Raw genomic sequence first — 27,958 nt, 5'->3', positions numbered from 1 at the left:
AACACTGGGACCCGCCCATGTGCCGCTCTACCAGCACACAGCCTACGTTAGACCAGGTCCCTGGGCATCGCGCCCCAACTCTCGAATTCAGAGCCGGCTGGTGACATGCCTCCATTCAGGCTGGCTGCACACCGCCCGGTCGGGTCCCCAAACGCCATCTCGAAGCAGTCACCGCAGGCTGGAGCCTTATCCTTGCCTCGACCTTCAGGAAGACCGTCCGGTTCAGGCCCCCGGGGAGCAACCCTACTCCCAACCACGCACTTTCCCGCCAGTGGGCCTACGGGCGTAGTGGGCGTGGTGTTCATATCCCCCGCCGGCCGTAGGGGCTTCCGAGGTGGAACACACCGGCTCTAGGAACTCTGGAGCTGGGCGACGGGGTCCGCCCGAGCCCTTCCTCAGTTGCGCCAACCCCGGAAGCAGAGCGTCGGAGGAAGCTTACCGCGGGTCACGCATGTCCGGGAGCCGAGCCCGCGGCAGTTTCTTCAGGCTGCTGGGCGAGTGGGGAAGCTTCTCAGGCAGGTATGCGTTAACACCCTCGAGACCTCGAGTTCGTCAGAGCTCAGGCAGCCTTCCTTAAAAAGTCTGTACCCCCGTTGTACAGATGGAGAAACAGGCTTGGGGAGAGCCGACCTCGCGGTGCGAAACTGAGAGGGAAGCTGCGCCCCTGACTACAGGCCTCGGCTCCTCCCTGGGCGCTCTGGTAGACAGAGCTGCCTCTGGAGTCCGAAGGACTTGTGTCTTGACTGGGAGAGTTGCTAGCTGGGTGACTTTGGGCAAGTTGCTTCCCGTCTCGGAGTCTCATTTTCCTCTCTGTCTCTGAAGAGTGGCACCTAGCAGGTGTTCAGTAAAGGCTAGTTTGAACCCTTGTCTCTGTAAGAGGAAAGGAAACCACTGGTTTTAAACCTTCAGTTAAACTTGTTTGTGATAACTTACATATAAAATTAACAGAAATTGTCAATTTTTTACCTGGTAGTTTATGCTAGTGTTTAGGACTATGGGTTAAATTGGGTGGAGGGGTGATTTTCAGCATACACGTCAATGACAGTGCATGCAAAATGTCAAAAGCAAAGCTCCCAAGCAAGGGCAGTCTCCTTCTCCTAGTAATATTAGTCAAGAGCATATAAAATTGAGTTCCTCTATGTGTTGAGCTGGCTCCCAGGCCCTTGATATTCATTGACCGATGCACTGCTCACCGTGGAGTTTGTGTTATTTTCCCCATTTTTTAGAGGAGGAAACTGAAACACAGAAATAATGACTTTCCCAAGGTCACACCCTCTGGGTCAGATAGATCAGTCCAACCCCCAAGCCTGGGCCCTGATCCACACCGGCCCATTTATTAGCAGGGACTGAGCTATGGGTTCAGATCTCTTGAAAGAAAATGTCACTGACCAAGACAAGAAAACTCAGATAGGTGGCTGAGGGTCTAAGATGGAGTCAAAGAGATGACAGAGCAAGAGCATGCCCTCTCTCAGGCAACAGGTCAGAGAGGAGTGGGTCCCACAAGTCTCAGCTGCTCTCCTGGTTCTCCTTCCCTTTTCTCCTTCCACATCTGAGGACCAGAGCCATGCTGAGGAGCCAGAGCCTGTGACCTTCTCCATCTCCATCCAACTGAGGCCAGCCACCATCCTCAGCAGCTGACATCACGAGAAAAATTGGGGGACCTTGAAGAAGTACTCAAAGGATCCTTTCCCTGAGATGTGGGACATCGGGGCAGAATGCTGAGGGCCCTCCTATCTGGCCTGGGGTGGAGGGGAGGCATTTGGGGCTGCACCTTCAGCTTATGGCAACCCCATCTGCCTCCGGCTCGGTTGTTGAGTGCCACAGAACTGGTCAGCCACTGGACAGTGGTCTTTGAGAAAAGGGGCATCCCTGAGGCCCGGGAATCCAGTGAGTACATCGTGGCTCATGTCCTTGGAGCCAAAACAGTTAAGTGCAGTGTTGTCAAGAGGGCAGGAAGTGGGGGGAGGGAGAACTGTGGGGAAGAGACATCCAGGCATTTCCATTCCACTGAGAGTGCTGAGCTGAGAATGATGGGATTTTTCTGGAGGAATGTCTTAGGCAGATACTTATTCATTCATCCAACAAACTATTACAGTGTGTGCCAGGCACTAGGGGTTCAGGGATCACCAAGGTGGCCAGTGTTGGACCCACTGGCATAGTCTACAAAAGAAACCTGGGTCAGGGGCGCCAGCCACTCACATTCTCTGTGGGGCAGTTTCAGAGCCTGAGGCCAGGACTTTGGACCCAGCCCCTGACCCCTTGGCAGTTACAGTGTGTCCAGGAGCTGAGTAGCTACCGATTGCAAAGGTGAGCATCATGGGCCAAACCAGAGGGCTCTGTGTGGGGAGCAGGGTCCAGCTTCCTTCAGCTCCACCAAGTTCATGGTCAGGGAGGAAGAAAGTGTCCAAGAACTAGGGAGGTGTTGGGATGAGAGAGTGATGAGAGAGGGGTCATGGTAGTAAATAGAAGGAAGGGAGGGAAGGAAGGTCTTGGCTAGGAGTTCTGGGGCATAGGAGACATGACCCTACCCAACACCTTTGGCCACAAGTGGTATCCCCACCCAGACATGGTCTTGTTAGTCCAGGTGCTGGCACTGATGATCACCCTGCTGCCCCCTCTGCAGGATGCCTGTGCAGTACATCCTTGGTGAGTGGGACTTTCAGGGCCTCAGTCTGAAAATGGCGCCCCCAGTGTTCATCCCTCGGCCAGAAACGGAGGTAGGTGTGCCATCAGGACTGGGCAGGATGGGAATGAAGGGGGTTCAGGGCACCTGTCTTGTCCCAGACTTCCACCAGGGGGCGCTGGAGCCCCATGACTGCTGTCCTTTAGAGGCAGCGCCCTTCCTGGCTGGCTGAGTAGGTGGGGCCAAGAGGAAAGAGGTTTCCTGCTCACCTCCTTGCCTGTCCTCACTTCCCAAGCCACTGCCCCAGCCCCTAGGCTGGCAGTGGCTCAAGATGCCCCAACTAGTGCTGCCCACCGAGTACTCAGCCGGTTCCTGTCATTTCCCTAGGAGCTGTCCCATGGGCCCATAGCCTACCCAACCCATGGGAAACAAGTGCCCTCCTCTTCCTCAGGAGACATGGGCGAAGTGGAGAGGGCTCCAGCTGGACATCTGGAAGCCTGGTACAGCTTTGTGACCTTGGGTAGGTCACTGCCCCCTCTAGATGATGAGAGGGTTGGGCCTCCAGACCAGGGAACTGGTTGGGACCTTTTACCTATTACATCCACTATCTAGTCAGGTAATCGCCTGTGTTTCTCAAATGACTAGGACTGGGAAGTGTGTGGTCCCAGCGTGCTGTCTGTAGGTGCGACACCCTAGTCTTGGGAGAAATGCTTTCTATGGCCCTTCTTGGGCTTCCCCATGACCTTGTAGGTGGCAGGGCTGGGAGCCAGAGAGAGCAGAGCAGGTGGAGGGGTATGTGGGTGGGTGTGGTGGGCAAGCCAGAGGGCACCATGTTCTGAGAAGGAGTGTTCACAGAAAGGCACACACATTCTTGGGAAAGATCAGGCCTCATCCAGCTGCCCCAGCCAGGGACCCGAGCCCCTTCTCACTTTCCCAGCCTCTCTCCCTCAGCCAAGAAACCCTCTGACCCCACTTGCCCCCGGCATCATGTGGTTGGGAGGCCAGGTCCTTGCCTTAATGCCCAGTGTCAGGGCAGGGACAGTAGGGAGTCTGAGACCTTGCTGAAGTCACAGGGCTGCCAAGGCAGGGAGCATGGGGGCAGCACTCAGACATCCTGTCTGCTGGGTCAGGGCCCCATACCTTACAAGGGGCCGAACCATCTGGGTTTGGATGAGCTGGGATAGGTGCAGAGACCCAGAGCAGGATGTAGCCTGCTACCTGCAGACTTTTGGGAGGCCAACCTGTGGCCCCTCCAAGCATGTGACCTCTGCCCAGGAGGTCATTCACCATCCCCTGAGGCTGCCAAGGGTCAGGGCATGGGAGGGAAGCAACCATGATGACCTTTGAGTCCCCTCAGAGCTGACCTTGCGCCAACCATGTGTTCCGGAGTTCTGAGTGTTGGGGGTGGACTTCCGGCTCCCATATGGGGGCCCCCCCTTTCCTGGGTGGGTCTGGGCCAGGAGAGCAGCTCTGCTATAAGGGGTGGGGGAGAGGAGGGAGGCTGTGGTTGGGAAGCCAGGTCCTTGCCTCACTGTACAGACGTTTCTCAGAATTTGCCAAGTTGCCCCAATGTGAAGCCGCATTGGGGGGGCTGCCTTACCAAGAACTTGAGAGGACGTGGCCTGTGGTGGGGAGTGGGAAGAATTAGTGCAGGGGAGGGGCTGTGGTACTTGCGTTCTTTCTATCCATTGAAGGGTGGTTTCTGATGATGGGTGCAGATTTCTGAAATGCAAAGTGGTAGGCGGTGTGTGGCCTGACCAGTTGGGTTTCCTCTGGGGATGGGGAGGTGGCTCAGTCCCCGGCCTGGCAGTGTGTACGGTGGGAAAACCAAGGCTGGAAGTGTGAGCCATTCTTGCCCAGCTTGGCGAGGTGAGGCTCTGTGAGGTGTGGGAGGCTCAGTGCCCTGTCTATGATTAGCTTGAGGGAGGCAATGATGCCTTCTTTTGGCTACCTCATCAAGAATATAATCCTAATGAGGGTCTTTATGGCACTCAGGTCTTACTGAGGCCTTGCGCTAGCCTCTTGAGGGGTGTGGAGTCCTGCTGAGGCAGTGGCTCCAGGCAGAGCTGACAGCTGCCTGCTCTTTGCCCCCTTCCCACATTCCCCTCTGCTCCGACCCTGCAGTATTCTTGGATTCTCCCCTTGTTCACCTGGGAAAAGTGCCCTGGGCCTATGACCAGCTCGATTTCCAGCCTCCCCCAAGGAGCACCAACTCGAGGCTGAGGAGACTCTTTACTAGGTGAGGAAGAGAGTTTCTGGACTTGCTGGGAGTGGTCTCCATCCCTCCCCACCTCCCCCAAAACCCGAAGTGGTCCTACAGCCAAGATAATCTTCTCCGTGATGTGGAGGGTAAGGGAGAGGCCAAGGGGCACTGGTGGCAGTGGAGACCCAGTCTCTCATCTTCATGCCCTGCCCAGGGTAGCCATTCACACATGTGGTGTGTGTCTCTGAGGTCAGGATGTCTCTCTGAGGTGGCTGGCCAGTGTGGTTGACTAAGGGGTCATTCTCCTGCCAGGGTAGGTCTGTCTGTGGTCAGGAAACCAAGAGAAGTTCATGCCCCTGACAAGTTTCAGCTGTTCAGCTGGCCACTTAGTATGTGGCCTCGCCACTATGACCGCAGGCTCCCAGCCACAGCCGTAGACTGCTGGCTCTGTGCTGGTCCCAATGCTGTGGGCGCAGCTTGCTGCCAGCACTCCAGTTCTCCAGTAGTGCCTGGTACAGGGCTGGTAGGAACGAGTGAGGGGAAGCCCTCTCTGGCTGGAGAGGGACTGTCTCACTCATAGCTTGTTTGGTACAGAAGGGGCTTGGAACAGAAAAGGTTGGACCCACTGGCCAAGTTCCACCTACCTTGGACTTGCTACCCTGGGGACAGGTGAACTTTGCTCCCGGGTTGGGATGAAGGATGAAATACTTCTGGGGACTCAGCACTGAGCAGCTTATATGGAAAATGAGTCTGAGTGATCTGGAGCCCTCTGCTCTATCGGGGCCTAACTGTTGACATTGGGGCTTGGGGGAAGCTGGGGGTCTGAGGCTCAGGGTAGCTTCCTGTGGCCGCTGAGAGCTTGCCCAGCACTTGGGAAGTAGCCAAGAGGCCGCTCTGTGGGCCAAGCCTTGCCCGTGTGGGACACGCCATAACAGGTTAGATTCCTGGTCTTCACGTCATGGAGCATTCAGTTTGGTGGGAGAAGCACACCCCATCCTAGACCTTAGGCCCACAGTGAGGAAGGTCATGGTAGAGAGAGCCTGGAAGAAGTAGATCTCTTTCAGATGAGGGAAACACCCACTTCCTGACTTCTCCCCTCATTCCCTGAGCCAGCCCTGCCTGGAACCCCAGGAATCCTCAGCCTCTAGGGGAGCCTTTCCTGCCCTCATCCAAGGGCAGGTCCCTTTGAGAAGGGACACATTGCCCTTTCCCTGCTCCATGCCTGGCTACTTGGGCCCCCACTCTACTGCTGTTTAGAAACATTTTGGCCAATGTGCAGCAGTGGCCCTCCACCCTCACCCTATATTGGCTTCCATGCACAGTCTTCAGGTGACAGATGGGTGAGTGAGACTTGAAACTCTTGTTTCTAAAGTGACAGTGTCTGAAAGTGTCCCGCTGCCACCAAGGCAGGTATGGTGCAGTTAGGCATCTCTTCCCATGCCATGCCTACTTACCCCATGCCCTGTGTGTGCCACAGCCCCCTTCAGATATGGGGCTCAGGTAGGGCTGTCATCCCCCTGCCCCTCCATGGAGGGAATTCCCTGTCCCTTTGACCTGGGAGCCTCTCTGGGGAGGCTGTGAGGAAGGGGACACACTGGTCCCTGATTCTTGGCCACCATGAGCTGCAGGCCAGGGTTCCCAGCGGGGCCTTGACCCCTGGACCTCACTTTCCTCATGAGGGTCTAATAGATTAATACAGGGAAACCTCCAGAAGCAGGGCCAGGCACAGAGGGGATGGCCAGGGACCATTAAGTATGATTCTTAACATTGCTGTAAGCACAAAACAAGAGGATATCTGTAAAAGGATTAGCTGGGGCTTACTGAACACTTACCATGTACCAGGCATGAGATCAGTGCTTCATGAATGTGCTTCTGTTTAATCTCCACCTGCCCCCAATGAGGTGGGTTATTCTCAACTGTGCTCAAGTTTACAAATGGAGAAGCGGAGGCATGGAAAGGCAGTGTGACCTGCCCATGGCCCCAGCTGACAACGAAGTTCAGTCTGGCTTTAACCATCCCCCTTCTACATTCACACAGGGGCTAACTATGCTTGGGCCTTTGTGCCAAGACCCACAGGGGTCAGGTCAGCACCAACTCTGATCAAGATCTATCTACCTTGCAGGAGCTGGTTGAATGGGTGCTGGAGGAGGTGACCCAAGGGCCCCGTGTGGTGGGAGCTCAAGGTTGCCCCCTCATCCTGGAGGTGGGCTGTGGATCAGGAGCCATTTCCCTCAGCCTGCTGAGCAAGCTCCCCCAGGTGAGCCCCCTATGGCTCCCTCTACCCCACCCTGGGTAGACTGTGACTGGCACTTACTTTCCTTCCTGCTGATCCCTCCCCAACCCACTCTGCTACAATTACTTGAGAGGAAATGACTGAAAATAGGAGGAAGACAGAGCTGCCCCAGCCCACCATGGTCACAGCCTTTAAGTCCCATCCCCTTCCATCTGGCCAGACCCTGGCCGCAAAGGAAGAAAAGCTACTGAGTATTTCCCTCCTCTTCTAGCAGAGGGTTGGAAGAGGGCTCTGGTCCCCAGGCCTGGCCTTTCCGAACACCCTGTCGCCCATGTACCTTTTGTTTGTTCTTGGGGCAGAGCCGAGTCATTGCAGTGGACAAGGGAGAAGCCGCCATCTGCCTGGCCCATGAGAATGCTCAGAGGTAGGGGGGCTTGGGGGCAGAGGGTCAGGGTAGGGGGAGTCAGACTCTGGGGCCTGATCTCAGCCTCTATCCAGGTATCAAACCCGCCGATGTCCACCTCCAAGAAGGAGGAGGCAGTGGGGGAGGCCTGGCGTAGGTCCCACAGGGTTACAAATGGACAGTGGACACCAGGTATCTTGCTGGTCCAAGGGTTTATTCTCCCATTCTTTGTAGCCAAGGGTAGGAGTCTGTCCCCACCGCTGCCCCCAACCCCCTCCCCCTCCCCATGCTCACCTTTACCTTCCTATCTCTCCAGGCTTCGGTTGCAGGACAGGATTCGGATCATCCCCTTCGATGTGACCTTAGGTACTTTCCCCACCCATCTTTCCTGGGTGGGGATCCTGGGTCCAGATGCTGGTGGGTGGATGAAGCACTCTGCGGAGATGGAGGGAGGGCTTACACACACACACACACACACACACACACACACACACACACACACACACACACCTCTTCCCCACCCCCATTCCTTGCTGAGGATAGGCAAGTCCCTGTTGCTTCCTGGGCTGACCTGACCCATGAAGGGACCAGGATCTTTCTTACCTTTCATATCCCCCGTAATTAATGAATTTAATTAGGGCTTGTTTGTTGTCAAGAAGTAAGCAGAAGCTCAAGACATAGCCTTTGGGACCAAAATACTTGAGTGTCTGTCTGCCCCCTCCTGGCCCAGGCACAGCACGACTTGGCTGCATCCTTTACAGAGTGCCCTCAGAGTTCTGGCTCTAGCTCTGGCTCTGTCACATGCCCACAGCATCCTTGAGCTTCATGTGCCCCCTCCATGGAGTGTGATACCTGGCACAGGGTGGGGCCAGTAAACAGAGCCACTAGGAATCAACTGACTGAGGCCAGGCTTGCCCTCCATACACTCAGTCCCTGTTGGCTATGAGGCAGAGTGTGGCAAGGCCAGCGGAGCGGCAGAGAACAGAGGCGCTTGCTTTGTCAGGCAATCAGAGACGGCTGCCTGAAAGTGGCACTTGATCTGAGTCTTGCTTATTGAGGAGGTTTTTGACAGGAAGAAGAGAAGGCAAGGACACTCCAGGGGGAGAACTGTCATGTCAGAGCATACACACTCCCAGCCAGGCTGCTGGCTGGAGACACTGGGCACTAATCTACAAGTCTAGTTTATCGGGTCCAGAGATAGGCCTAAGTTGTGCCTTGGGGAGAGGGATTACCCAAGGGACATAGCAGTGCGTGGAGCTTCCACCCTTTACCTTCCATTCTCTGCTGTGTGTTCCCTTTGACCACAGAGGGTAGCTGGGCACATCTTCTACCCTGGGGCCCTGTGGACCTGGTCGTCAGCAACCCTCCCTACGTCTTCCACCGGGACATGGAGAAGCTGGCCCCTGAGATCCTCAGGTGTGGGGTAGACCAGGGAGGCCAGGCCTGAGAAGGCCTAGTGGGATGGGTCTGCCCTGGAGGACCATACTATTGGGAGGGATGGGGAGACTGGGGGGCTGAACGGGGCAGTGGTGTTGAAAGAGAGGCTCACTCTGGAACCCACAGACCTACTTTGGTTCAGCATCTGCCTTCCCACTTAAGACCACTGAACCTCTCTGAGCCTCAGTTTCCTGCATCTGAAAGGGGAGTGGTAGAGCTTTGCCGGGCCATGGGGAGGACTCACTAATGACTAAAATATCAGACCTACAGTATACAACACATAGAAGGTGCTCAGATGAGTGCATCATTTTCCAGAAGACTGAGGCCCAGAGAGGGAAGGGACCTTGTCCAAGGTTGTGGGGGGGCTTATCAGGAAAGCTGGGACTAAGACTCTTCTCCAGGCTTTGCACTGAACCATCCTGTTTTCAAACGGTCTGAGAACCAGGGGTAGCCCAGCAGCCTCTGGATGAGGCAGTGGTAGTGAGTGTCAGGGTGCTGGCTTCCAAATTCCTGGCTCTCAGGAGTGGTCAGCGCCAGCTCTATGCCTCCCCAAGCCAAGAATAGGAACATCCTTGTGGGGAGACCCTCATGTTCTGGGGGTAGTCAGTCAATGGGATTTGCTGAGCATGCCCAGCACTGCCCGGTAGGGGGCTGCCTGTAGGAGGTAGGGGAATCGGAGCTGCCATCATTCGGGTCCTCAGACTTTCTTCTCAGCCCAGAGTGTAAGTTCCACAGAGCCCTCTTTATGGAAGTCCTGGTCAGCTTCTCCATACTTCTCAGATACCCCATCCCAGGCCCTTAGCTCTCACTGTTGTCCCTTTTAGCTATGAAGATCCACTAGCCCTGGACGGTGGTGAGGAGGGCATGGACATCATTACCCACATCCTGGCCCTGGCACCTCGGCTCCTGAAGGACTCTGGGTATGGATGGGGTATCTCCTGAGTCTGACCTCAACAGCCTCCTCCCCTCCCAGTATGTACTGGGTCTGCCCTGGGCGTCATTTTGCCTCCACCCCTCCCAGCTGGGACAACCCAGAAATGCAGGTCCAGCCCTGCCCAGCTGAGCTGACCCATTTCTCCCCCACCTAGAAGCATCTTCTTGGAAGTGGACCCAAGACACCCAGAGCTCGTCGGCAGCTGGCTTCAGAGCCAGCCTGACCTGTCCCTCAATCTTGTGGCTGTACGCAGGGACTTCTGTGGGAGGTGAGACTCCACCCTCCCCCCAGTCCCCACAGCCATGCTGATCCTTCCACTCAGACTATCACAGCTCTGGCTGTGGGGCAAGCGTGCGGTTCCCACCCCCTGCTCATTCCCCAGGGCCCAGGCAGTAACTGGCCCCTTGTCCCTGTCTCCTTAGGCCCCGGTTCCTACATATCAGGAGGTGTGGGCCACAGCATGGTTGCCCTGTGGATGCCTGGCCAGGGCCCCAACCTGCCAGAGTGCCTGGCTGACAGTTCTACCTGGAATGCTACTTGGAGGGAAGTGGATGGTGCCTTCCAGAACCCCAGATGTTTGTGCCATTTCCCATGGCTCTGTGATTCTCCATGCTCTACATTTCTAGGAGACTTGGGAGTAGGCACATGGGCGGGGGTGTCCTTCCTGGGCCAGCAAAGAGCAAGAGCACCCACAATCCAGCTTAGGAGCTCAGCAGACCGGATTCCCAGTCTGGCCCCATCGTATCAGTGTAGCCAAGGCAGGTTGCTGTGTTTCTGTGGGTGGAATTGCTCTAGGGATGTTGGGAGATACGGCCAATAAAGTGGCAAGAGACCAGCAAGTGGTGACCTAATGTTTTGTTATTGTGATTTGTGGGTCCCCTGACCCCTTGCCCTTAAGCAGTGCTGGGGGTAAGAGCTTCCTTCTGCCTTAGCAGAGCTGGCTGGCAGGCCCCAGCTGGTCGTGTGGGGAGCAGTGTGGAGAGAGGCACATGGTTGCTTCTTCTGGCCTTGGAAGCCAAGGTACTTGGCACTGATCAGTTCCCTCCCAAGGGCTGGCGTAGCCCTTCAGTGGCCCAGGTGCACTCAACACACACTCCCCTAACCGGGCCTAATCTCTGAGTGCAGGAACCTCACCTGAGCTTGAGCTTGGGAATGGCAGCCTACTTCCTGGTGGGGATGGGGCTGAGGGGCCTTGCACAGTTCTGAGGTCACATGTCCACATTCATTTAACTGAAAGCTTGAGCCAGTGAGGGGTGAGCAGGGCTTGTGTTTACTTTTTATTCCCATAGTTTTGAGCTAAAACATTCCTTCCAAGCCTTGGGATTTCTGAAAACCCATCTGTCCCTGGTTGGAGCTGGGGAGAGTGAGAAGCTGAGACAGAGTGGGCACCAGGTTTTGACCTCCACCCTAGCTCTAGTCTGCAGGCTTGTGGCTGCCGGGAGGCCTAAAGGCCCTTCTGTCCACAGCGACAGGAAACCTCCAGGTTGGCAGGTGCTGGTGTTAGCCTGCATCAGGGTGGGTCTCAAGGAACATGGCAGACTAGGCTGACTCATTCTGTTGGTCTCCCCTCCCATCCCCCCAACCCAACACTTTCAAGGGCCTGACCTGGTGATGCAGTGGCCAGAGGCAGTGTCTGGTGGACAGCATCCTCTGATGGAGCCGGAATGCAGGGTTCTAGAGCTGTGTCTTGCAGTGGGACCTTGGGCAGCTCCCTTCCCTGTGAGAAGCTGGCTCTTTTGGCTCCAAGGCCAGTGCAAGATGGCAGCCTCATTTTACTCTCAATCAGGTAAAGTATGTAGCTGGTGTTCAAGGGCCCACTCCCCAGGCGGGGACTCCACAAGAGAAGACATGGCCTGCCTGAGGTCCCATGATGGGAGGAGGCCAAATAGAGATAGGAAGTTAGGTCCCTGCCTTGGGAGAGTCTGTATTGCTGGAGTCATACCTGGCCTGAGCTACTCCCTCGCTGTGGTTGGGGGTTGTATTTGCCTTAGCAGAGGCCACATTGCAGTTCCCAGGGCTACCGTATCCTGCTCCTTGCCCAGAACCAGCTGCATGGACCTCAAGCTGCCCATGGCTTCCTTTGAGGAGGAGCCAGGGGCTCCCAGCCATGGCTGTTCCAAAAGGAACCTGGAAAGGCGGCGTAGGCTTTCAGAGCCCCTGTGTGCTCTCAGATCTTGTCCCGCCTCACCAGTATTGCCCTTCCTCTCCTCCTACCTGTGTCCTTGTCCTTGGGCTCTTGCTCTCTTCGCAGCATCTCAGGGTAGCTGCCGTGACCTAGCAGTCTATTGCCTCCTTGTCCCACACCTCAACCACTGATGGCTTCCCTGATGGTCTCACCCTCCTGGCTTCAGGCCCATTACTGAGGAAGGGCCTTGGCAAGCATGTGGATATGGCTCCCCAAGAGTACATAATAATGGGGAGTGACAGTGTAGGCGTAGTTGGGGTCATTGAAGCAGGAGACATCCTTGGGGACAACTTCCTCCCATGAGGCCTGACTCACCTGAGAAAGAGGTACAGGTCAAGTGGACTGGCAGGGCCGGGCTTCAAGCCTGCAGCCACTGGCTTGACTGGGACTTGGATGTTAAGCTCCAATGTTGGAGCCACACCAGCCTGGGTGCAGATCCTGGCATCTGCCCCTCACTAGGGTATGTCCTTGGAGAGATGACTTCAACTCTGTCAGCCTTGGCTTCTAAGTCTGAGAAATGGGACCAAGTGCTTTCTTTATCTTAATATGATGATTTTGAAGAGACCATGGGTTGCACCTTTCATGGGGCACTGTGAACGTTTACACTGCTTGCCTTGGAGGGCAGATATAAGGAGGACCCTGTACCCTCATGTGTGTGTCTTGTGGTTGGCACCAACACGAGTTGGGCAGAGACGTGGCAGTCTGGGAAGAAGGGAAGGCAGGGATTTCAGTCTCGGGCTCTTGACTTCTCTCTGCCCTCTGGAGATGGAGCCACCAAGAGGCTGGTAGCCTGGCAGCCAGATTTCCCCTCAGTCCCTCCTTTCCTTCTTCACCAGGGCCTGAGTGCCCCAAGGTGCAGGCCAGAGCGGCCTGTGGCTCCAGCCTAGGGAAAGCCAGTCTCACCTGCCCTGTATCCTCCCTCCTTACTGGGGCCAGAGCAGAGATGAGCTGCCTCCTTTAGCATGTGTCATGGAGCCCAGGAGACAGAACAGCAGGAGGATGTGGGGCTGATGGTGGAGTCCAGGCTCTACAGGCCCTTGAGGTCTTGAGGGATGTGCCTGCTGTCCACCCAGCCTCTGTCAGCTGGAGCCCCAAGCGTGGGCAGAGGGTGTAGGAGTCCTTGATGGAAGTACTCTGGAAGAGCAATTACATCTCTTCTGACAGTTGAGGAAACTGACCCTTTGCCTCAAGTTGTATACTTTTCCCAGCTGCCCATGGCTCTTTCCATGGGGCCCATCTAGCTGCTTTATTGACATGTACCCTTTTTGTTCTCCCCTAACCCCACCTGGACCCTGGGCCATTAACTTCTCCTAATCCCTGCTCTAAACCCTTGGCTGGCTCCCCATGACCAGAATGTGGTCTCTGTGTCCTGCAGAGTCCAGATCTGAAGAGGTAGGGGAGGATGACTATGGGAAGGGTCTTGGGGAGCCCTGCCAAAGCCTCATCAGTGCTCTGAGTAAGCTTCCATCAGAACAAAGTACCCCACTGCTGTCTGGCTTTGAGAACTGCTTTTACCTATGCAGGCCAGCATGTCCCTCCCCGTCCATCTTTGGATTCTTTCTTCCACTGCCCAAGACTCCAGCTTCCCTGCAGAACTCTCCATTCCTCAAACACCCCTCCTTCCCTTTGCCCAGGCTGTGCATTCATCAGAAATGCTCTTGCCCACCACTTCTAGTCCAGATAATCCTCTCTTTCAGGCTCCAACACAAATGCTCTCTCCTCTGGAACACCCATCTGACCTCTGGGTTCTCCCCACCAGACCCTAGCCCACTTCTTCCAGTAGCAATGACATTCTGTCTCATGCATTTGGAAGCCTTTCTGTCTCTGTCTTCTCTCTGGGGTCCCGTGTGGGTCTAGCATACCCTAAGCTCAGTAAATATCCACCAGTAAGTCAACAGTGTATGCGTTTTCTAGAATGGAGCTGGAATTTCCCATGTGGCTCACATCGTACCTGACAGCAGCTCTCTCGCATATTCTGGTCAGCAGGGAGAAGAAGCTACGAGGGCTTAGCCTCCCACCCGAGCCAGGCAGCTGTTCAAGTTGAGCCATAGCCACTTCTTGGGCTACAGTGCACCTGATCTCTGCACAGTGGCCACGCCGAGTACAGGCTGTCCTGTCTGCAGCAGGGGCAGGCGCCAGGTTTCCTGGAGCTCTGGGCCCCGGCCAGCTCCCAGCCAGCCCCCAGCCAGCATTGGCCAGAACAGCAGCCTGAAACCCCTCAGGACCCCCCAGTCCTAGGACAGGCCATCTGGGCGGGGATTGGGACTGGTAAAGCAATCTTCCCCCTCCTGTAGTAGGCAGAATAATGGCTCCAAAGATGCCCACGTCCTAATCCCATAAACCTGTGAATTTGTTACCTTGCATGGCAAAAGGAACTTTGCAGATTTAAGGATTTTGAGATGGAAAGATTATCCTGGGTTATTCAGGTGGGCTCAATATAATTACAAGGGTCCTTATGAGAGGGAGGCAGGAGTGTCAGAGAAGGGGATGTGATGATAGAAGCAGAGGTCAAAGTGATGCCATTGCTGGAGGAAGGACCATGAGCCACAGAATACAGATGGCCTCTAGAAGCTGGAAGAGGCAAGGGAATGGATTCTCCCCTAGAGCCTTAAGAAAGAATGCCAGCTTGCCAATGTCTTGATTTTAGCCTCTTAAAACTGATTTTGGATTTCTGACTTCCAGAACTGTAAGATGATACATTTGTGTTGTTTAAAAACACTAAATTTGTGGTCATTTTGTTGTAGCAGCAATAGGACACTATTAGGGATTTTGGTACCCAAAGTGAAGTGCTGCTCTAACAAATTCCTAAAAATGGAAGTGGCTTTAGAATTGGAATTTGGAAATGGGCAGAGATTGAAAGGTTTTGAGGTGCATGATAGATTGCCTTGAACACTTTTCCTCTGAGCAGTGAGGTGGGTGGGGATGGGGGTGGGAAACCCTTCGCAACCTGGAGACCTGAGCTGCCCAGGCTCCCTAGAGCTGACCCTTTCTTGGAGTGAGAGACTAGAAGACTGCCCAGGGTGGGACCCAGAGAAGCTGGCCCAGGCACTGGGAGCTGTGGGAAATGGAACTGGGATCAGGGGGAGAGAGCAAAGCTGGCCTCCATGGTCCATCTCCAGTGGTATGGGGGCCACCCAGGCCCTCAGAGGGGACCTCAGAGACTGGATCTGAGCCTGATCCTGACTCCCATGGAGTCACGTGGCTGACCCAGCACCCCTGGAGTGTGTGATAATGAACAGGGTGTGAGGGTGAGCAGGTACTGTGCCTGAAATGAGCGCAGCAGCCCCTGACTCCAAGGTGATCCCTCCATGTAAGCCATGGAAATTTGGCTCCTTCCAGCCCCCAGGCAGTGCCCAGCTCCTGCTACAAGCCTGTGCTGGGCTGTGTGACTGGGCTAGAAGTGGGTCATTCCTAGGATTCTCAGCTTCATGATCCCCAGAGCTGAAGTGGCTACCTGGAACCTTCAACTCTATCCCTGATGTCAGCCACATTAGCCCAACTACAGCCTTGGGTGTGCAGACAAATCTGGGTCTCATTTGAAGCCCTGATGGTAGTTGTAAGGAGAGCAGGGGTTCCTCTTTGTGTCCCTCCCTGAGAGAACTGGTTATGCACCCTGCCAAGGAACCTTTAGTATCTTTGGCCTCATAACCAGGAATCCGATGTGTAAGAGCTTCAAATTCTGGGACCACTCCCCTTCCAAGACACTCCTCTCAATCATCCTGTGGGGAAAGGCCAATTTTACAGTTCACAGAGTAGGAGAGGCAAGGGAAGCTTACGTCAGCCTCACTGGGAGCCCTGGACTGACCTGGCTTCCACCTGGCCCTGGCCATAACTGAGCGGAGAGGTGAGGTGGCTCAGAGCAGCTCTGCCCAGCGGAAGGCAGGCCTTGTCTGGTCGCTGCTTCTCAGAGGCTGGGGTCTCTCTCAGAGACTTCGCCTTTCAGAGCAAGGGATGCCACACCCCTTGCTGTGCTGGGTCTATAGCCGTCTCCTGGGACATGCATCTAGGGGAATGGAGGGGTCAGATCTCCCAGCCTACTGAGCCCCAGGAGCAGATTATCGGGACTTGAAGAACCCACAAAGATCCTTGTGTGCAAATGAGAACATTAAGGCTCAGCAGGCCAGGGCTGGGGCTCAAACCTAGGTCTCTTCTCTGCCTCTCAGCGTCCAGCCCTTTATCAGCTGCAGACCCCCAACCTGCCTTGCTTTCCAGGTATAGTCCTGTCTACCATTCCTGGGAGTCAGTATGAGGCCAAGCTACGTGGGTGAGTAGAGTGAACCCCGAGCTAGAGCTGCTTGGGCCTTGTTTGCCCTCAGACCTTGCAGCTGAGTGAAGTATCTGGGCAGCCCCCTGGACCTTCTTCCTCCTCCTCCATCTCCTTGCCATCATTTCTTGAGCTCCTGCTGGGCACTGGGCCCCAAGCAGCTGCTTTACATTTATTGGTGTTAATCCTCACACAACCCCACAGACTGGGTTTTTAATCATCTCCGTGATGAGGAAACCAAGGCTCAGCAGGGTGCAGTCACGGATCAGGTCTCGCCGCTGGATTGGAAGGGAGGGTGAGGCCACCATTGGTGCCCATTTGACTGGTCAGAGACTGAGGTCAGCATAGCTAGGTCCTGGGCTGCCCCTTGCAGAGCTTAGTGCAGAGGTCCACCTGGGCCTATGGATCCTCAGAGCAGAAGCAGGGTTTGCCAGGGTTGTTCCCAGAGGGCTTTCCAGAAGCCCAGTGCCTTCCCTGGTGGGCCCTTCTCCTGGGGTGTGTGCAGCATAGGCTCAGGCCTCTGTCTCCCAAGCCCTACTATGTGCCAGGCCCTGGGGAGATGACACCAGTCAGAAGAGCTTGTAAAATATGGAGATTGGATGGTGCACCCTGAACCAAGTGCTTCTGGGATTATCTTATTCACTCTCAAGACATCCCATAAGGCAAAGTCAGTGAACCCTCCCATTTTGCAGATGAGGAAACTAAAACTGGGAAAGGCTAAGGAACCTGCTTATATGCTGGCTGAACTGGGATTCCAGTGCAAGCCTAATGACCCAGGGCCTGAGGCCTTGGTCATCACACCTAGCTTGAAGAGGGTAGGGTGCAGGACAGGGATAGAGCAGGCCCAGAGTGAGGACAGTCTGGGCAAAAGCCTGGATGCCTGAAGGCACATGGAGAGGACTGTGTTGTGGCAAGGTGGTGGTGGTCGTGGGTGCCTTTGGATGAGCTCTGAATGCATTTCTGGGTACCAGAGCCTAATTTAAGGGTCTCAGGGTGAGTTACAGGGTCAGGTAGGCATTGAGGATATTCTCTAGCTGCCAGGAAGAGGGGACTGGGGCAGGAGGCTGCAACTGGGCCAGGATCTAGAGGCCACGAGGGGCTATAGCAGTGGCATATAGCAATAGGCCTTCTGGAACAGAACCAACTCACAACCATTGCTGAGGGATTGGATGTAGGGTGGGGGGTGGCCAGGACCACGATAGGGCCCAGGGCTCTGACTGGAACCTGGAGGCCCTGGAGCCACCCTGAACTGGGCACTGGGGTACTAGGGACAGCTTGAGAGAGTGGGGTGCCCTCAGGCCATCCCATAGGCAGTGTCAGGGGCTGTGGGCAGGGGTGTCTGGAGATCCAAATGTGACCATGTGGGGACATAACCTAGAGGCAGCCCTTTAGATGGAGTTGTGAAGACCACCCTCCCAGGCCTGAGCTCTGTCAACAACAGTAACTGGGCAGCTCCATGTGTAATGGTGCCCTGTGCCACACACACTTTGTCATAAATCGTCTGTCTGCACATGAGGGGAGCCTTCCTTGGCCCACTAGACAGATGAAGCAACTGAGACTTAACCGGTACAACATCACACAAGCAGGAAGTAGCCACGCTGGGCTTTGAACCCAGTTCTCTGACATCCCATCTGGAAGGGGAGTGAGCAGGCCACAGAGGCCAGCTGCAGCCCGGGGCCCCAATACCCAGCTGGGGTGCCCCCAGGGCTGACATGGGCTTCCAGGGCAAAGAGGAAAGTGGTGAGTCAAACAGAAAGGACCAGATGTGGAGTGAGCTTCCTCCCCTCCCAGCTGCCCCTGGTGCCAAACTTTCACAACCCACAGCAGAGGAGCCCATGGGGGAGGGGAGGGCAGTGAAAGTGGCTGCTGCTGAAAGGAGGCTCTGATGTACTCTGGATGTGGGGTGGGACTGACAGACACCCAGACTCTGGTTCCCTGCTGACAGGTGGGTGAGGAAAGAGAGTCCCCTCTCAGCATAAGGAGGTGTAAAGCCTGCCATATCAGGCGGAACATTTCAGGTCCCCAGGCCTGGGAGGTTCTGGGAGAGGGTGCAGGTGGATGTGCCTAAAACCCTTCTTGAAGGCATTCCACAGCTCAAGAACTGACCAGGGCTCCCCACTCTCTCTGCTTGCACAGAAATCCTCTGTCTCTTGTCATTCTGCCCAGCCCTCCTGTCCAGAGCCCTAGAGCTGTAGAGTTTGTTCTTTCAAACTAAGTTTCACGTGGAACTCAACTATATAGTTTTTAAAAGATAAAAGCATCATTTTAAACATAAATGTATTTTATAAGTTCAAATTCTCAAGCATTAAGTCCATCAAGATGAACAGCGATGAGCACTGACGTTTGAACTGGGGGCTAGGATGGGAGTTGCAGTCTTATGTCAGCCTCAGCATTCAGTGTCTTTCAGTGTTTGGTTTTGGTGGCACAGGACCAAATGACCCCACCAAGTGATTCTCACAGATAAGTGGTTACAAATGGTAGCATGTTTCTGAAGGGCCCTTTGCAGTCTCTTTCATTTGTAGGGACAGCAGGAGAAGGCTTATGTCCAGCTCAGCCCAAACCTGGTTCTCTGGACACATGGGTAGGATTCTAACGTATCATAGTTTGGTGTTGTGCTCATTTGAGTGTGTGTGTGCTTTTTTAAACTGGGCTTTTTCCAATAGTTAAAAATATGAACAAAAGAAAGAGGGAAAGAGAGAGGGGGAAAAAAGGAAAGGAGGACGGGAAGGGAGGGGAGGGAGAAAGAAGGAACTCACATGGGGCAACTGAGGATGCCCTCACTCAGGTTCTTGGTGAGGGCAGCCTCTGTCTCTCCTGGGAAGCATACTCTTGACTGCTCCACCCCTACCTGTCCGGGAGGTTCCAGTGCCTCCTGTCACTCAGCATCTGTCTCAGCAAGTGAATCTGGGTCACATACTTCTGAAAAGTCTCAGGAGTCCACGACTCCCTCCTGGCTCTGGTGTGGACCTTCCAGGTACTCAGTCCCTGGTTCTGGGGCAGGGAAGAAGGTCCCAAGGAGGGGACAGGGACTAGGGGCTTCCCCAGGCCCTATGTGGGATCTCCAGGGGTGGGAGGACTGGGGAACCCAGTGCCTCTGAGAGTCTGGGGTTTCTGTACCTTCATTTCTGAGAACTTGCTATGCTTTAGGAAGAGAGAAATGAGAAGCAAAACCCTAGGGCCCCAGCACCACCAACCTCCCTTCCTGTCTTCCTTCCGCTGAGTCATAGCCAAGAGCCCAGCACCTCTGCCTCCTTTGGGGCCGTCTGGGTGAGGTGGAATTCAGAGTCATGTGAGGACACAGCATCTGGACAAGTCCTCTTTTCCTGCCAGTATCTGTGAGGGACCCTGACTTGCTGAGGCCTGAAGCTACCTCCCAAGCTTGGAGAATGGGTGACTGAGGTCCTTAGTGTCCTGTTTCTCCCCCATCCCCAGCCCCACTGTTCACCTGCAAGCATTGAGCACCAACTGTAAGCCAGGTGGGGTGGTTTCAGATGGGGCCCTGTCCTTGAAGAACTCATGGATTTGGACATGGACTCCTCCTGACAGGCCCCTCATGACTGGCTGGGTCCTTAGGCTTGCTCTGGTCAGCAGGGAGCCAGGCCACATCACACATGCCCATCATAGAGACCTGCACACCCCTACACAGGTACCCATAGATATGTGCATGTGCCCAGGTGTGGGACTTGAGCATGTGGGTCCATGTCCATGATCACAGGTGTGTCCACACAGGGCTTCCATTGGATGGGGGAGCTCCAGGCTCTGGGAACCAGGTCAGGACCTTGTGTGTGTGGCCTCTGTGAGGGGCCCCAGGTTGCTGAGGGCTGAGGCTGCCTTCCATACTTGGAGGAGGGGTGACTGAGGTTCTTATGAGGTATCACCCTGTCTTGGAGGCCCAACTACTCTCTCTGAGTTATGGGAGCCCATGGGAGCTTGAGTACTGTGCCCCCATTTCAAGGAAAAGAAAGCTGAAGCCCAGAGAGGGCCCATGACTTGCTCAGGGTCACACAGCAAGTTAGGGGAGATCTGGGAGGGGAATGGGCCAGACCTGGGCGCCTGTCCACATCCCTGACCTTTCTGGCCTGGCATTTGGGGCTTGGCAATCCCTGATGACCACACTGCATCAAACTCTGAGTTGATTCTCCCAGAGAACCCACCTAGGGACCAACCACAGGGTCTTCCCAAGCCTTGGCATTCCTAGGAATTTCCCCCACACTACACCTTTGCTTGAGCTGTCCTAGCTGCCTGGAATGCCCTCTCTCCTGCCTTTGCCCCAGGAGGCACTGAGCCCCATCACTGCCTGGCTATCCCCTCACTCCCCTACACCCCTAACTGGGAGCCTAAGGGTAATTGTCAGGACTACCCTTGCTGCTAGAGTATGAAGGAAAAATTGACAGAGACACTGCCCATAAGGAGTTCATCGCCTAGTGGAGGACAGAGGCAAGTAAACAGGTCCTTATCCTTGGCCCATGTGGCATGCATTTGATCACTGTCTGCTCGGCACTGTGCCAGGCACTGGGCATGGGCAGTATTCAGATAAGGCCCTGCTCACATGGAGCATATCCCTTCCCACTTGGGTTCCCACACAGCAGTTACAGTGCTCAGCTTGAGGCTTTTCTATGGCAAAGGCCAGCTTGGTAGGTGAAATAGGCAGGGAGTTCACCCCCGGAGCAGCCCTAAGCCAGTGAAGAGTGGGAGTTGGTGGATACACATCCCAGCTTCCTTACCTCTCAGGTAGGACAACCCTGATGTGTGTTCTACAGTATCTCTCAACCGAGGACTGACCTTAGTTGCCCACAGAGAGAACACACTCATTAACACACATGCTTTGGCTTCCTTTCCTTCCCTGTCTCACTTCCCCTGTCCTCTATGTCAGGAACTGGGAAGGCTCTGAGATTTCACCCAACTCACAAGCTAACAAGTTGCCATATTCCCGAGGATGTTGGCAGAAGACACAGATTCCTGCTTGAGAAACAAAGGTCAGTTTACTTTCCACAGTAACAGTAGACAGAGTATCAGCATTTTCTTGTACCACTTCCCTGAACCCCATTTCCTGCAGAGTGACCCAATAAGGGCCAGATGATGCCTGTGCATGCAGTGGGTTGACAGGAGAGGAACCCGGAGATCAGGGAACCCAAATCTTTTATAATAGACTATAAACAAACCTGCCCACCCTTCACTCCAGAGGCAGATATTATCTTTATTATACTGGACAATAAACCAATCTGCCTTTTTCCCTGGAGGGAGATGCTATCTCTATCTTCTAAGGCTGTTCACTGGAATAATCACCCTTGAAAGTATTGTTTGGAACAAGGGCAGTCAGTGCCTCTACCAGCAAGTGTACAGAAATGGGAGACAACCAGGAAAAATTGCCTCCCTATCCTCTACTGGTGTGACTTGACATCGCCTCTGAAATAAGCTGTTTGTGTTTGGATCCTTGTCCCTGAGCCTGCCTCTGGGGGAAACCCTCCAAGACTGGGAAGATGACACTAAATGGGCAGTAATGGATTTCTGGTGTGGTTCTCATTTCTCCAGACCAGTCCTGCAAGTAATGCAGGGGAGCCACATGAAGGAAGAAGTTTCCTTACCCAGAATCGATACTGTTGTGACTCTTAGGGAGGTGCTCTAAAAGACTCTTAGGGTGTCATTTATTCATGTTTAAATATTTAGTCCATCTAGAATTATTGAGATTTCCCTGTGTGAGGTAGACATTGGACTTCATTTTTTTTCCCAAATCAATATCAATTATTGGATTGATATTGGATCAATATCATTTATTGGAAATTGTGCCTGGTCTGTCACCACTCTCTTCTAAGCTGCTTGGAGGCTGTTATTTAGAATGTACACAAATGATCAATTCACAATATATGGACTAAAGAACACATGGGCATCACCATCACTGGGGATTTGACACTCAGTGCTGGCACCATGTGAGACAAACCCAACACCCACTCATGATGACACCATTCAGACCCCAGGGAAATGCAGGGAGGCTGTGAACCAGCCTTAGAGTTCGCAGGGGATTTGAACACGAATTGGGAAGGTTTCTTTCGATAAATATATTTAACAGTTAATAAAAATTTCAAGAAGTTGAATAAAATTTTAGTTTAAATCTTTTTGACTTAAATTTTTATATTAGTCCATTATAACTTATAGTTTGTATTTTGCCTTTTAATTTTACTAATTTTGATTATTTATAAAATAACTTTTGGGGCTTCCCTGGTGGCGCAGTGGTTGAGTCCACCTGCCGATGCAGGGGACGCAGGTTTGTGCCCTGGTCTGGGAAGATCCCACATGTCGCGGAGCGGCTGGGCCCGTGAGCCATGGCCGCTGAGCCTGAGCATCCGGAGCCTGTGCTCCACAATGGGAGAGGCCACAACAGTGAGAGGCCCGCGTACCGCAAAAAAATAAAAAAATAAAAAATAACTTTTGGGAATGTATTTTGAATACTTTCAATTTCTAATATTTTAAATTTAATTCATATTTTTGTGCTCTTTGAATATAATATTTTATTTTAGTCTTTTAAATCATTATTGCCAATAGAATAGTAATTATGTGAAAATCTTGACTATAACAACATAATCAATAGTTTTACTGGAATCAAAGCAAGAACAGTGAATGTTACAGAATAAGTATATAATATAAGTATTATATAAGTATTATATAAGTATATAATACCCATGAATTAGGCATGTCTTTATCTTCTTACTCACTTAGTATCAGTGAACACCTGAACATGAGCAATAATCATTAAATTCAATCATCTTTGATATCTGACTTTCTGATATTTTTATGACTTTCGGACATTCAAAACCCACAGATTTACAGATTTTTTATTGTTATGAAAGTTTACTTGTTGAGTAGGAGGGTAGCACGTGTTTTATTTGCAGTTTGTAGCTTGACTTATGATTTTAAATATTTAGATTCTGTAGTGTGGGCCTCCATTTGTCCTTTTGCCCAGAACACTGCAAATATCAGGGCCTGTGCTCCAGTGGGAAGAGCAGATGTGTCCATAGTTCTTCCTGTTGCAATAAGGGCCAAAGAAAGAGTGCTTCGGGGGCTCTTGTCTACTTGGGCCTATGGTCAAGGGGGAGCCGAAGGGTGGATTGGGACCAGGGAGGAGACCCCAAGGAGAAAAATCACCGAACATATTTACTTCTCACCATGATTCTGTAACGTAAGAAGTCATGACTGGCTCAAGTCATGCAGAGTGCCTGGCTCTGGAGCCACCTATATAGAGCAGGGCACCGGTGTCCTCTGCAAACCCAGTACGTGCCACCCAGCAGCTCTTCCCACTCAGGTCGAGTGGTTCCAGGTCCAGTCCTCCCATGGTATCTTCCCAGTCAAGGCCAGCCTGACCTGGGTGCAGGCACCAGGGCCGCCAAGTGGTGGAGAATACAGCACTACATTACCAGCTGCCTCAGGTAGCCCCAGAGAACCAGCACTCCAAAGCGCAAGTGTAATAGTGAACTATGTCCGTAGGGTGCCCCACCATCCTCCTGCGGGGGTCAAAGGGCCTCTCTGTCACAACCCTGCCTCACAGCCCCCGCCTGGGCATGAGTCTCAGCCCTTCTCAACCCCAGGACTGGCCTCTGGAAGATGGGCTGGGGGCCCCATCTCTGTGATGTGTAGGGGTTGGGTGGGTAGCAGGCTTGGAGCTGTGCTCAGTGAGAGCCAAGGAGTGACCTGAGGGCATGAGGGGAGAGGCACATCCCTGCCCACACCTCTGTCCAGCCTTAGCCAGGGAGGGTTCTCCATTCTTCTGAGGGCAAACAGGTCCTGAGTGGTTAAAAGACTGCCCCAAGGTCACCCAGCTAGAGTGGGAGGCCCTTACTTCCCCTCTCTGCCTGTCTAGACATGCCCCCCAGCACCCCTTCAAGATCCCTGCTGTCCCCAGGACCCTGTCATGGGAACACTCATGGCTACTCCCTCAAAGTGTGACTAGGTCCCAACCCAGTCCCAGAACCAGGTCACAACCTGCATAGCCGTCCTGGGGGCCCTGCAGCTTCTCCTCTTCATTCTCTAAGTAGGGAAACTGAGTCTCCAACAGGCCAGATATGTGCTCAAGACTGCCCAGCTGGGCACTGGTGCTAGGGCCCTACCAGGTGGCCTGATGCTGAGGCTGGGACCTGTACCCCAGCTGTGGGACAGGGATCTGAGGGGAAAGACCCTGTAGGAAAAGACTGGCCTGAAGGAGAAACAGAAGTCCTGGCCAGAAGTTTCCCATTCATCAGCAAGGGACTCAGTGAGCAGGGCCTGGCACTGCTGATCCCTCCTTGCTCGCCCTCCTCCTCCCCCTTAGCCTCTGTAGCCCTGACTGCTCACCAGCCTGGGCAGTACACTTGCACCTAACATCCCACTTTCACCTGTGCCCCCTCACCTGCCTATTGCCCCTCCTACCAGGCACGCATGCCCTGCTTTTTCCCTGTTGTTTCTGGTTGTCCACTCTGTGCCTATCCCTGGGCTGCATGCTGGGTACCGCAGAGGTTGTGCCAGACCTGGGCCTGTCCTGGCAGAGCCCTTAGAGGGACCCTGCAGACTCAGTGCTGAGAAAGGGGAGTCTAAGGAGGCACCCACAGTCAGGGAGGGCTTCCTGGAGGCAAGGTCCCCAGCTGTGGCCTCAGTACCCCCTCCCCCTCACCTAGGTCACTGCCCCTCCTCTGAGCCTCTCTCCCTGGAGTGGCCAGCGGGTTCCAGGAAGCGTCCCCTCGCTCTGCAGTGCCGATTCCAAGAACCGCGGCTCCTGGCAGCGCTTGCTCAGGATCCTTTCCTAGAACATAGGCCTCGCCCCACCCAGGCTGCTGGGGTCTCATTGGGCAGCTGGCAAAGGGAATGAAGGAGGGAGTGCCCTGGGCGGGGGCCTCTGTAGAGTCCGGATGCTGGGAGGTGGGCCTAGGCTGTCAGCCCAGCGAGGGTGGCCACACTAGGGTTGGGGGGCAGGAGGTCAATGTGTGTGAAGGCACTTTGACTCCCAGTCAGCTAGGGGGCGGGGTAGGCCCAGTGAGTTCAGCTCACAGCCTCCCTGCACACACAGGAGGCTCACCCCTTGGACCCAGAACTTGGGCTCAGCTTGCTACACTCCATCCTCGATCCCCCGACCCCCATCCCAGGGTCCCATCTCATAGGCAAATGGCACAAGCCTTACTCTGGCCTCAGAGCAGGCCTTCATCAGATAACCTCCAGAGGTATAGGTCAGGGGACAGGAGTGGCAGGTTCTGAGCAGTGAAGGGGGGATGGGACAGTCGGTCCTTGGAAGGACATGACACCTGTATTATTAATCTTCTTATAATTTCACCTTGCCTGATTATGACGGAGGAAGTCACCCCATCAGACACCCTCAGGAAGGTGGGTGGGGGTTGGGGGTGACAGGCCCTGATTCATGGGCAAGGACAGGTTCTAACTTCCTTCAAGGTCACTGGGCCTCCCACACTGGGGCATGTCCTCCACCCCTGCCACCTCTGAGCTGGCACCAGGCCTGCCCACCCGTCTGGGACCTGCCAGATCATGTTGAGCAACCAGTTCCTGAGAAGCGTTGAAGGCTGTTTGGTTTAAAATTAACTCCCCCGCTACCCCTCCCCTGCCTGCAGGCCTCCTCCGAGTTCTTGGAAGAGGCGCTCTGCTCTTTCTTCCTGGGAAGAGGCCTCTAGCCACAGCTGCTGCGATTCCAGCAAAAACACCTCACCCAGGGTGGAGGTGGGGGGTGCCCGTTCCATGCCTTCTCTGCCCTCTAGTTCTCTGCCCTCCGAGAGGCCCAGGGATACTCCTGGAGCCTAGCATGCCCCAGTTCATCCACTGAGACCCAGAGAAGAAAGGGGGTGACTGTCAAGGTGCTAAGAGTAGGTGCTACTGCCCCAAAGCCCACAGCCCCCCAGTCAGGCACCTGCTGGCTCTGAAGAGAAAAAGGGCTATAGAGACCCAGTCTGAGCACCTCTGGGGTAGAGAGAGTATGAGCTGATCGCACTGACAGCAAACCCAGGACTTTGATCTACTTTAAGACCTGTATGGCTCAGAGAGATAAAGCAATCTGCCCAGGGTCACCCAGCTTTGCCTGCCTAAGCTCAGCCTGCCCACTAGATGCCAGGCTGACAACACTGACCTCGCAAGGATGCCCAGAGGCCAGACCCTGCAGGCACTCACACTGGAATTAGAGCTCTCTTTTTCTCTTACCCACACTCCTCTAACTGCTCCGGAAACCAATCTCCTTCTGGATAAACCTTCATTTTCTAGTGTTTCCTTGGGCTCCATGTTTCTATGGCTTTGGAGAAAAGGTTTCCTGAGAACCTGCTCTCCTAACAACTCCTCCTACCGTGGCCATCTACCCAAAGGAGCTGAGAAATACAAAGGAATGTTGGCCAAGTGGAAAGGTCAACACACACACACACACACACACACACACACACACACACACACACACACACACACACATTGATGTTGCTCAGAAGTAGGGCTGGTGGGGGTGGGGAGGGGAGAAGTGCTTCTTAGGAGAAGGCTGAGAGGCAAGAAGCACTTTTAAAAACAAAGCTTTGGCCCAACCCAAACTATGAGTGAAGTCCTCACCTCTGATGGAGGAGGAGCCCGGCTCTGGTGACAGGAAGGGCCCAGTCTGGCTCATCGGTGCTGGGTGTGGGGAGTCCCTGGAACAGGGCTGTGCCTGGGGAGCATTTGCTGGGTGCCACTCCCCTTCCAGCCACACCATCAGAGTGTGGATCTCCCTAGTGGGGACTGTGCAGTGAAACAGTCCTAGAGGAATGCCTGGAGGAGTTATGGCCATCCCAAGTTCCCTCAGCCCTCAAAGGCCACTTCTTGCACTCTGGGCCTTGCCTGCTTCAACCAGGCCTGAGTCATGGAAGCAACTGTCTTCCCATTGAGCATAAAGCTTTGGCCACACAAAAAGGCTCCTCCTGCTTTGGGCCTGCCACATCTCCTGCTCAGAGATGAGCATCAGCTTCTACTCACCCTGTATTCCCCCAAAGCCAGGCATAGCCACTCTCCAACCACCCTGTGGCAGGGTACCTCCACTATCTCTGTTAGACATATGGGGAAACTGGGACTTCCCTGGAAGTCCAGTGGTTAAGACTCTGTTCTTCCAATGCAGGGGACGTGGGTTCGATCCCTGGTTGGGGAACTAAGATACCACATGCCATGCGGAGTGGACAGAAAAAAAAAAGAAAAGAGCTCTTGGCTGTTTGTGCTCCAAGGAGGAGCTGTGGAGGAGGCAGCTGCTTGGCTGGGGAAAGAGGGAGCCAGAGCCCACCTCACCTGCGATGCAGCAAAAAAAAAGACATGGGGAAACTGAGGCTCCTCTCACTTAAGATCCTACAGTGATTTTGGAGGCACTGAAATTTGAACTCTGCCTGAGTTCTTTCCACTTGGCTAACTTGCCTCTTCAAAGACATCCCCAGGAGACTTTCATGGGAAGCATGGTGTGTATGTGTGTGAGAGAGAGAAATTTAGTCAAAGAATGGCTGTCTTGAATTTGTTATGGAAAGTATGTTTTCTCCTCCCCAGGCTGGAGAGACCTGGGAAAACTCAGGCTCCAGGGAGATTCCCTAGGATGCAGTGGGTGCCCAACACAGGCATGAATAAATGCAGGAGAAGTTAAGGAAGACTTCTCAGAAAAGGAGCATTTGAGTTGGACTTTGAAGGGTGAGTAAGAGTTTGCCCTGGCAGAACTGAGGA

The 27,958-nt window shown here is 54.0% G+C and overlaps 2 protein-coding genes across 33 annotated transcripts in view; both read left to right on the top strand.

Annotated features, from left to right (window-relative positions):
- Positions 1-6: 6 nt before the first annotated feature.
- HEMK1 (HemK methyltransferase family member 1) lies at positions 7-27,925 on the top strand. Of its 31 annotated transcripts, XR_010842549.1 has the most exons (13): positions 52-519; positions 1,555-1,925; positions 2,216-2,307; positions 2,624-2,717; positions 3,011-3,143; positions 4,748-4,862; positions 6,949-7,083; positions 7,419-7,483; positions 7,779-7,828; positions 8,770-8,878; positions 9,724-9,819; positions 9,988-10,101; positions 10,256-10,672. XR_010842549.1 is itself a non-coding variant. In XM_067044082.1 (11 exons), exons 2-11 carry the CDS (start codon positions 1,716-1,718, stop codon positions 10,347-10,349), a joined length of 1,059 nt encoding a protein of 352 aa, XP_066900183.1. In that variant the 5' UTR covers positions 300-519; positions 1,563-1,715; the 3' UTR covers positions 10,350-10,672. The 31 variants fall into 31 exon arrangements, 21 of the variants coding, with proteins under 21 accessions (XP_066900204.1, XP_066900192.1, XP_066900191.1 ...); XR_010842546.1 differs by lacking the exons at positions 3,011-3,143; positions 4,748-4,862; positions 10,256-10,672 and adding exons at positions 11,431-11,619; positions 21,156-21,258 and having other exon boundaries at positions 7-519; positions 1,563-1,925; positions 9,991-10,101; XR_010842550.1 differs by lacking the exon at positions 52-519 and having other exon boundaries at positions 527-1,925; positions 9,991-10,101.
- MAPKAPK3 (MAPK activated protein kinase 3) overlaps positions 27,836-27,958 on the top strand; it is a 60,378-nt gene continuing 60,255 nt past the window's right edge. Inside the window, exon 1 of one of the 2 annotated variants that reach the window (XM_067044072.1) lies at positions 27,836-27,925. The gene's annotated coding sequence lies outside the window, so the exon portion shown is untranslated. The remainder of the gene's footprint in view (positions 27,926-27,958) is intronic. The other variant, XM_067044075.1, reaches the window with a different exon arrangement.

This window comes from Kogia breviceps, chromosome 10, assembly GCF_026419965.1.
Source record: "Kogia breviceps isolate mKogBre1 chromosome 10, mKogBre1 haplotype 1, whole genome shotgun sequence".
NCBI classification, from domain to species: domain Eukaryota; kingdom Metazoa; phylum Chordata; class Mammalia; order Artiodactyla; family Physeteridae; genus Kogia; species Kogia breviceps.
This window is presented reverse-complemented; position numbering and strand designations above follow the sequence as displayed.

Coding starts and splice junctions, on each gene's coding strand:
- HEMK1 (XM_067044082.1), top strand. CDS start 1,716: ATGCTGAGGGCCCTCCTATCTGGCCTGGGGTGGAGGGGAGGCATTTGG. Junction 2,308..2,623: donor AGTAGCTACCGATTGCAAAG/GTGAGCATCATG, acceptor CCCCCTCTGCAG/GATGCCTGTGCAGTACATCC. Junction 9,820..9,987: donor CGGCTCCTGAAGGACTCTGG/GTATGGATGGGG, acceptor TCCCCCACCTAG/AAGCATCTTCTTGGAAGTGG.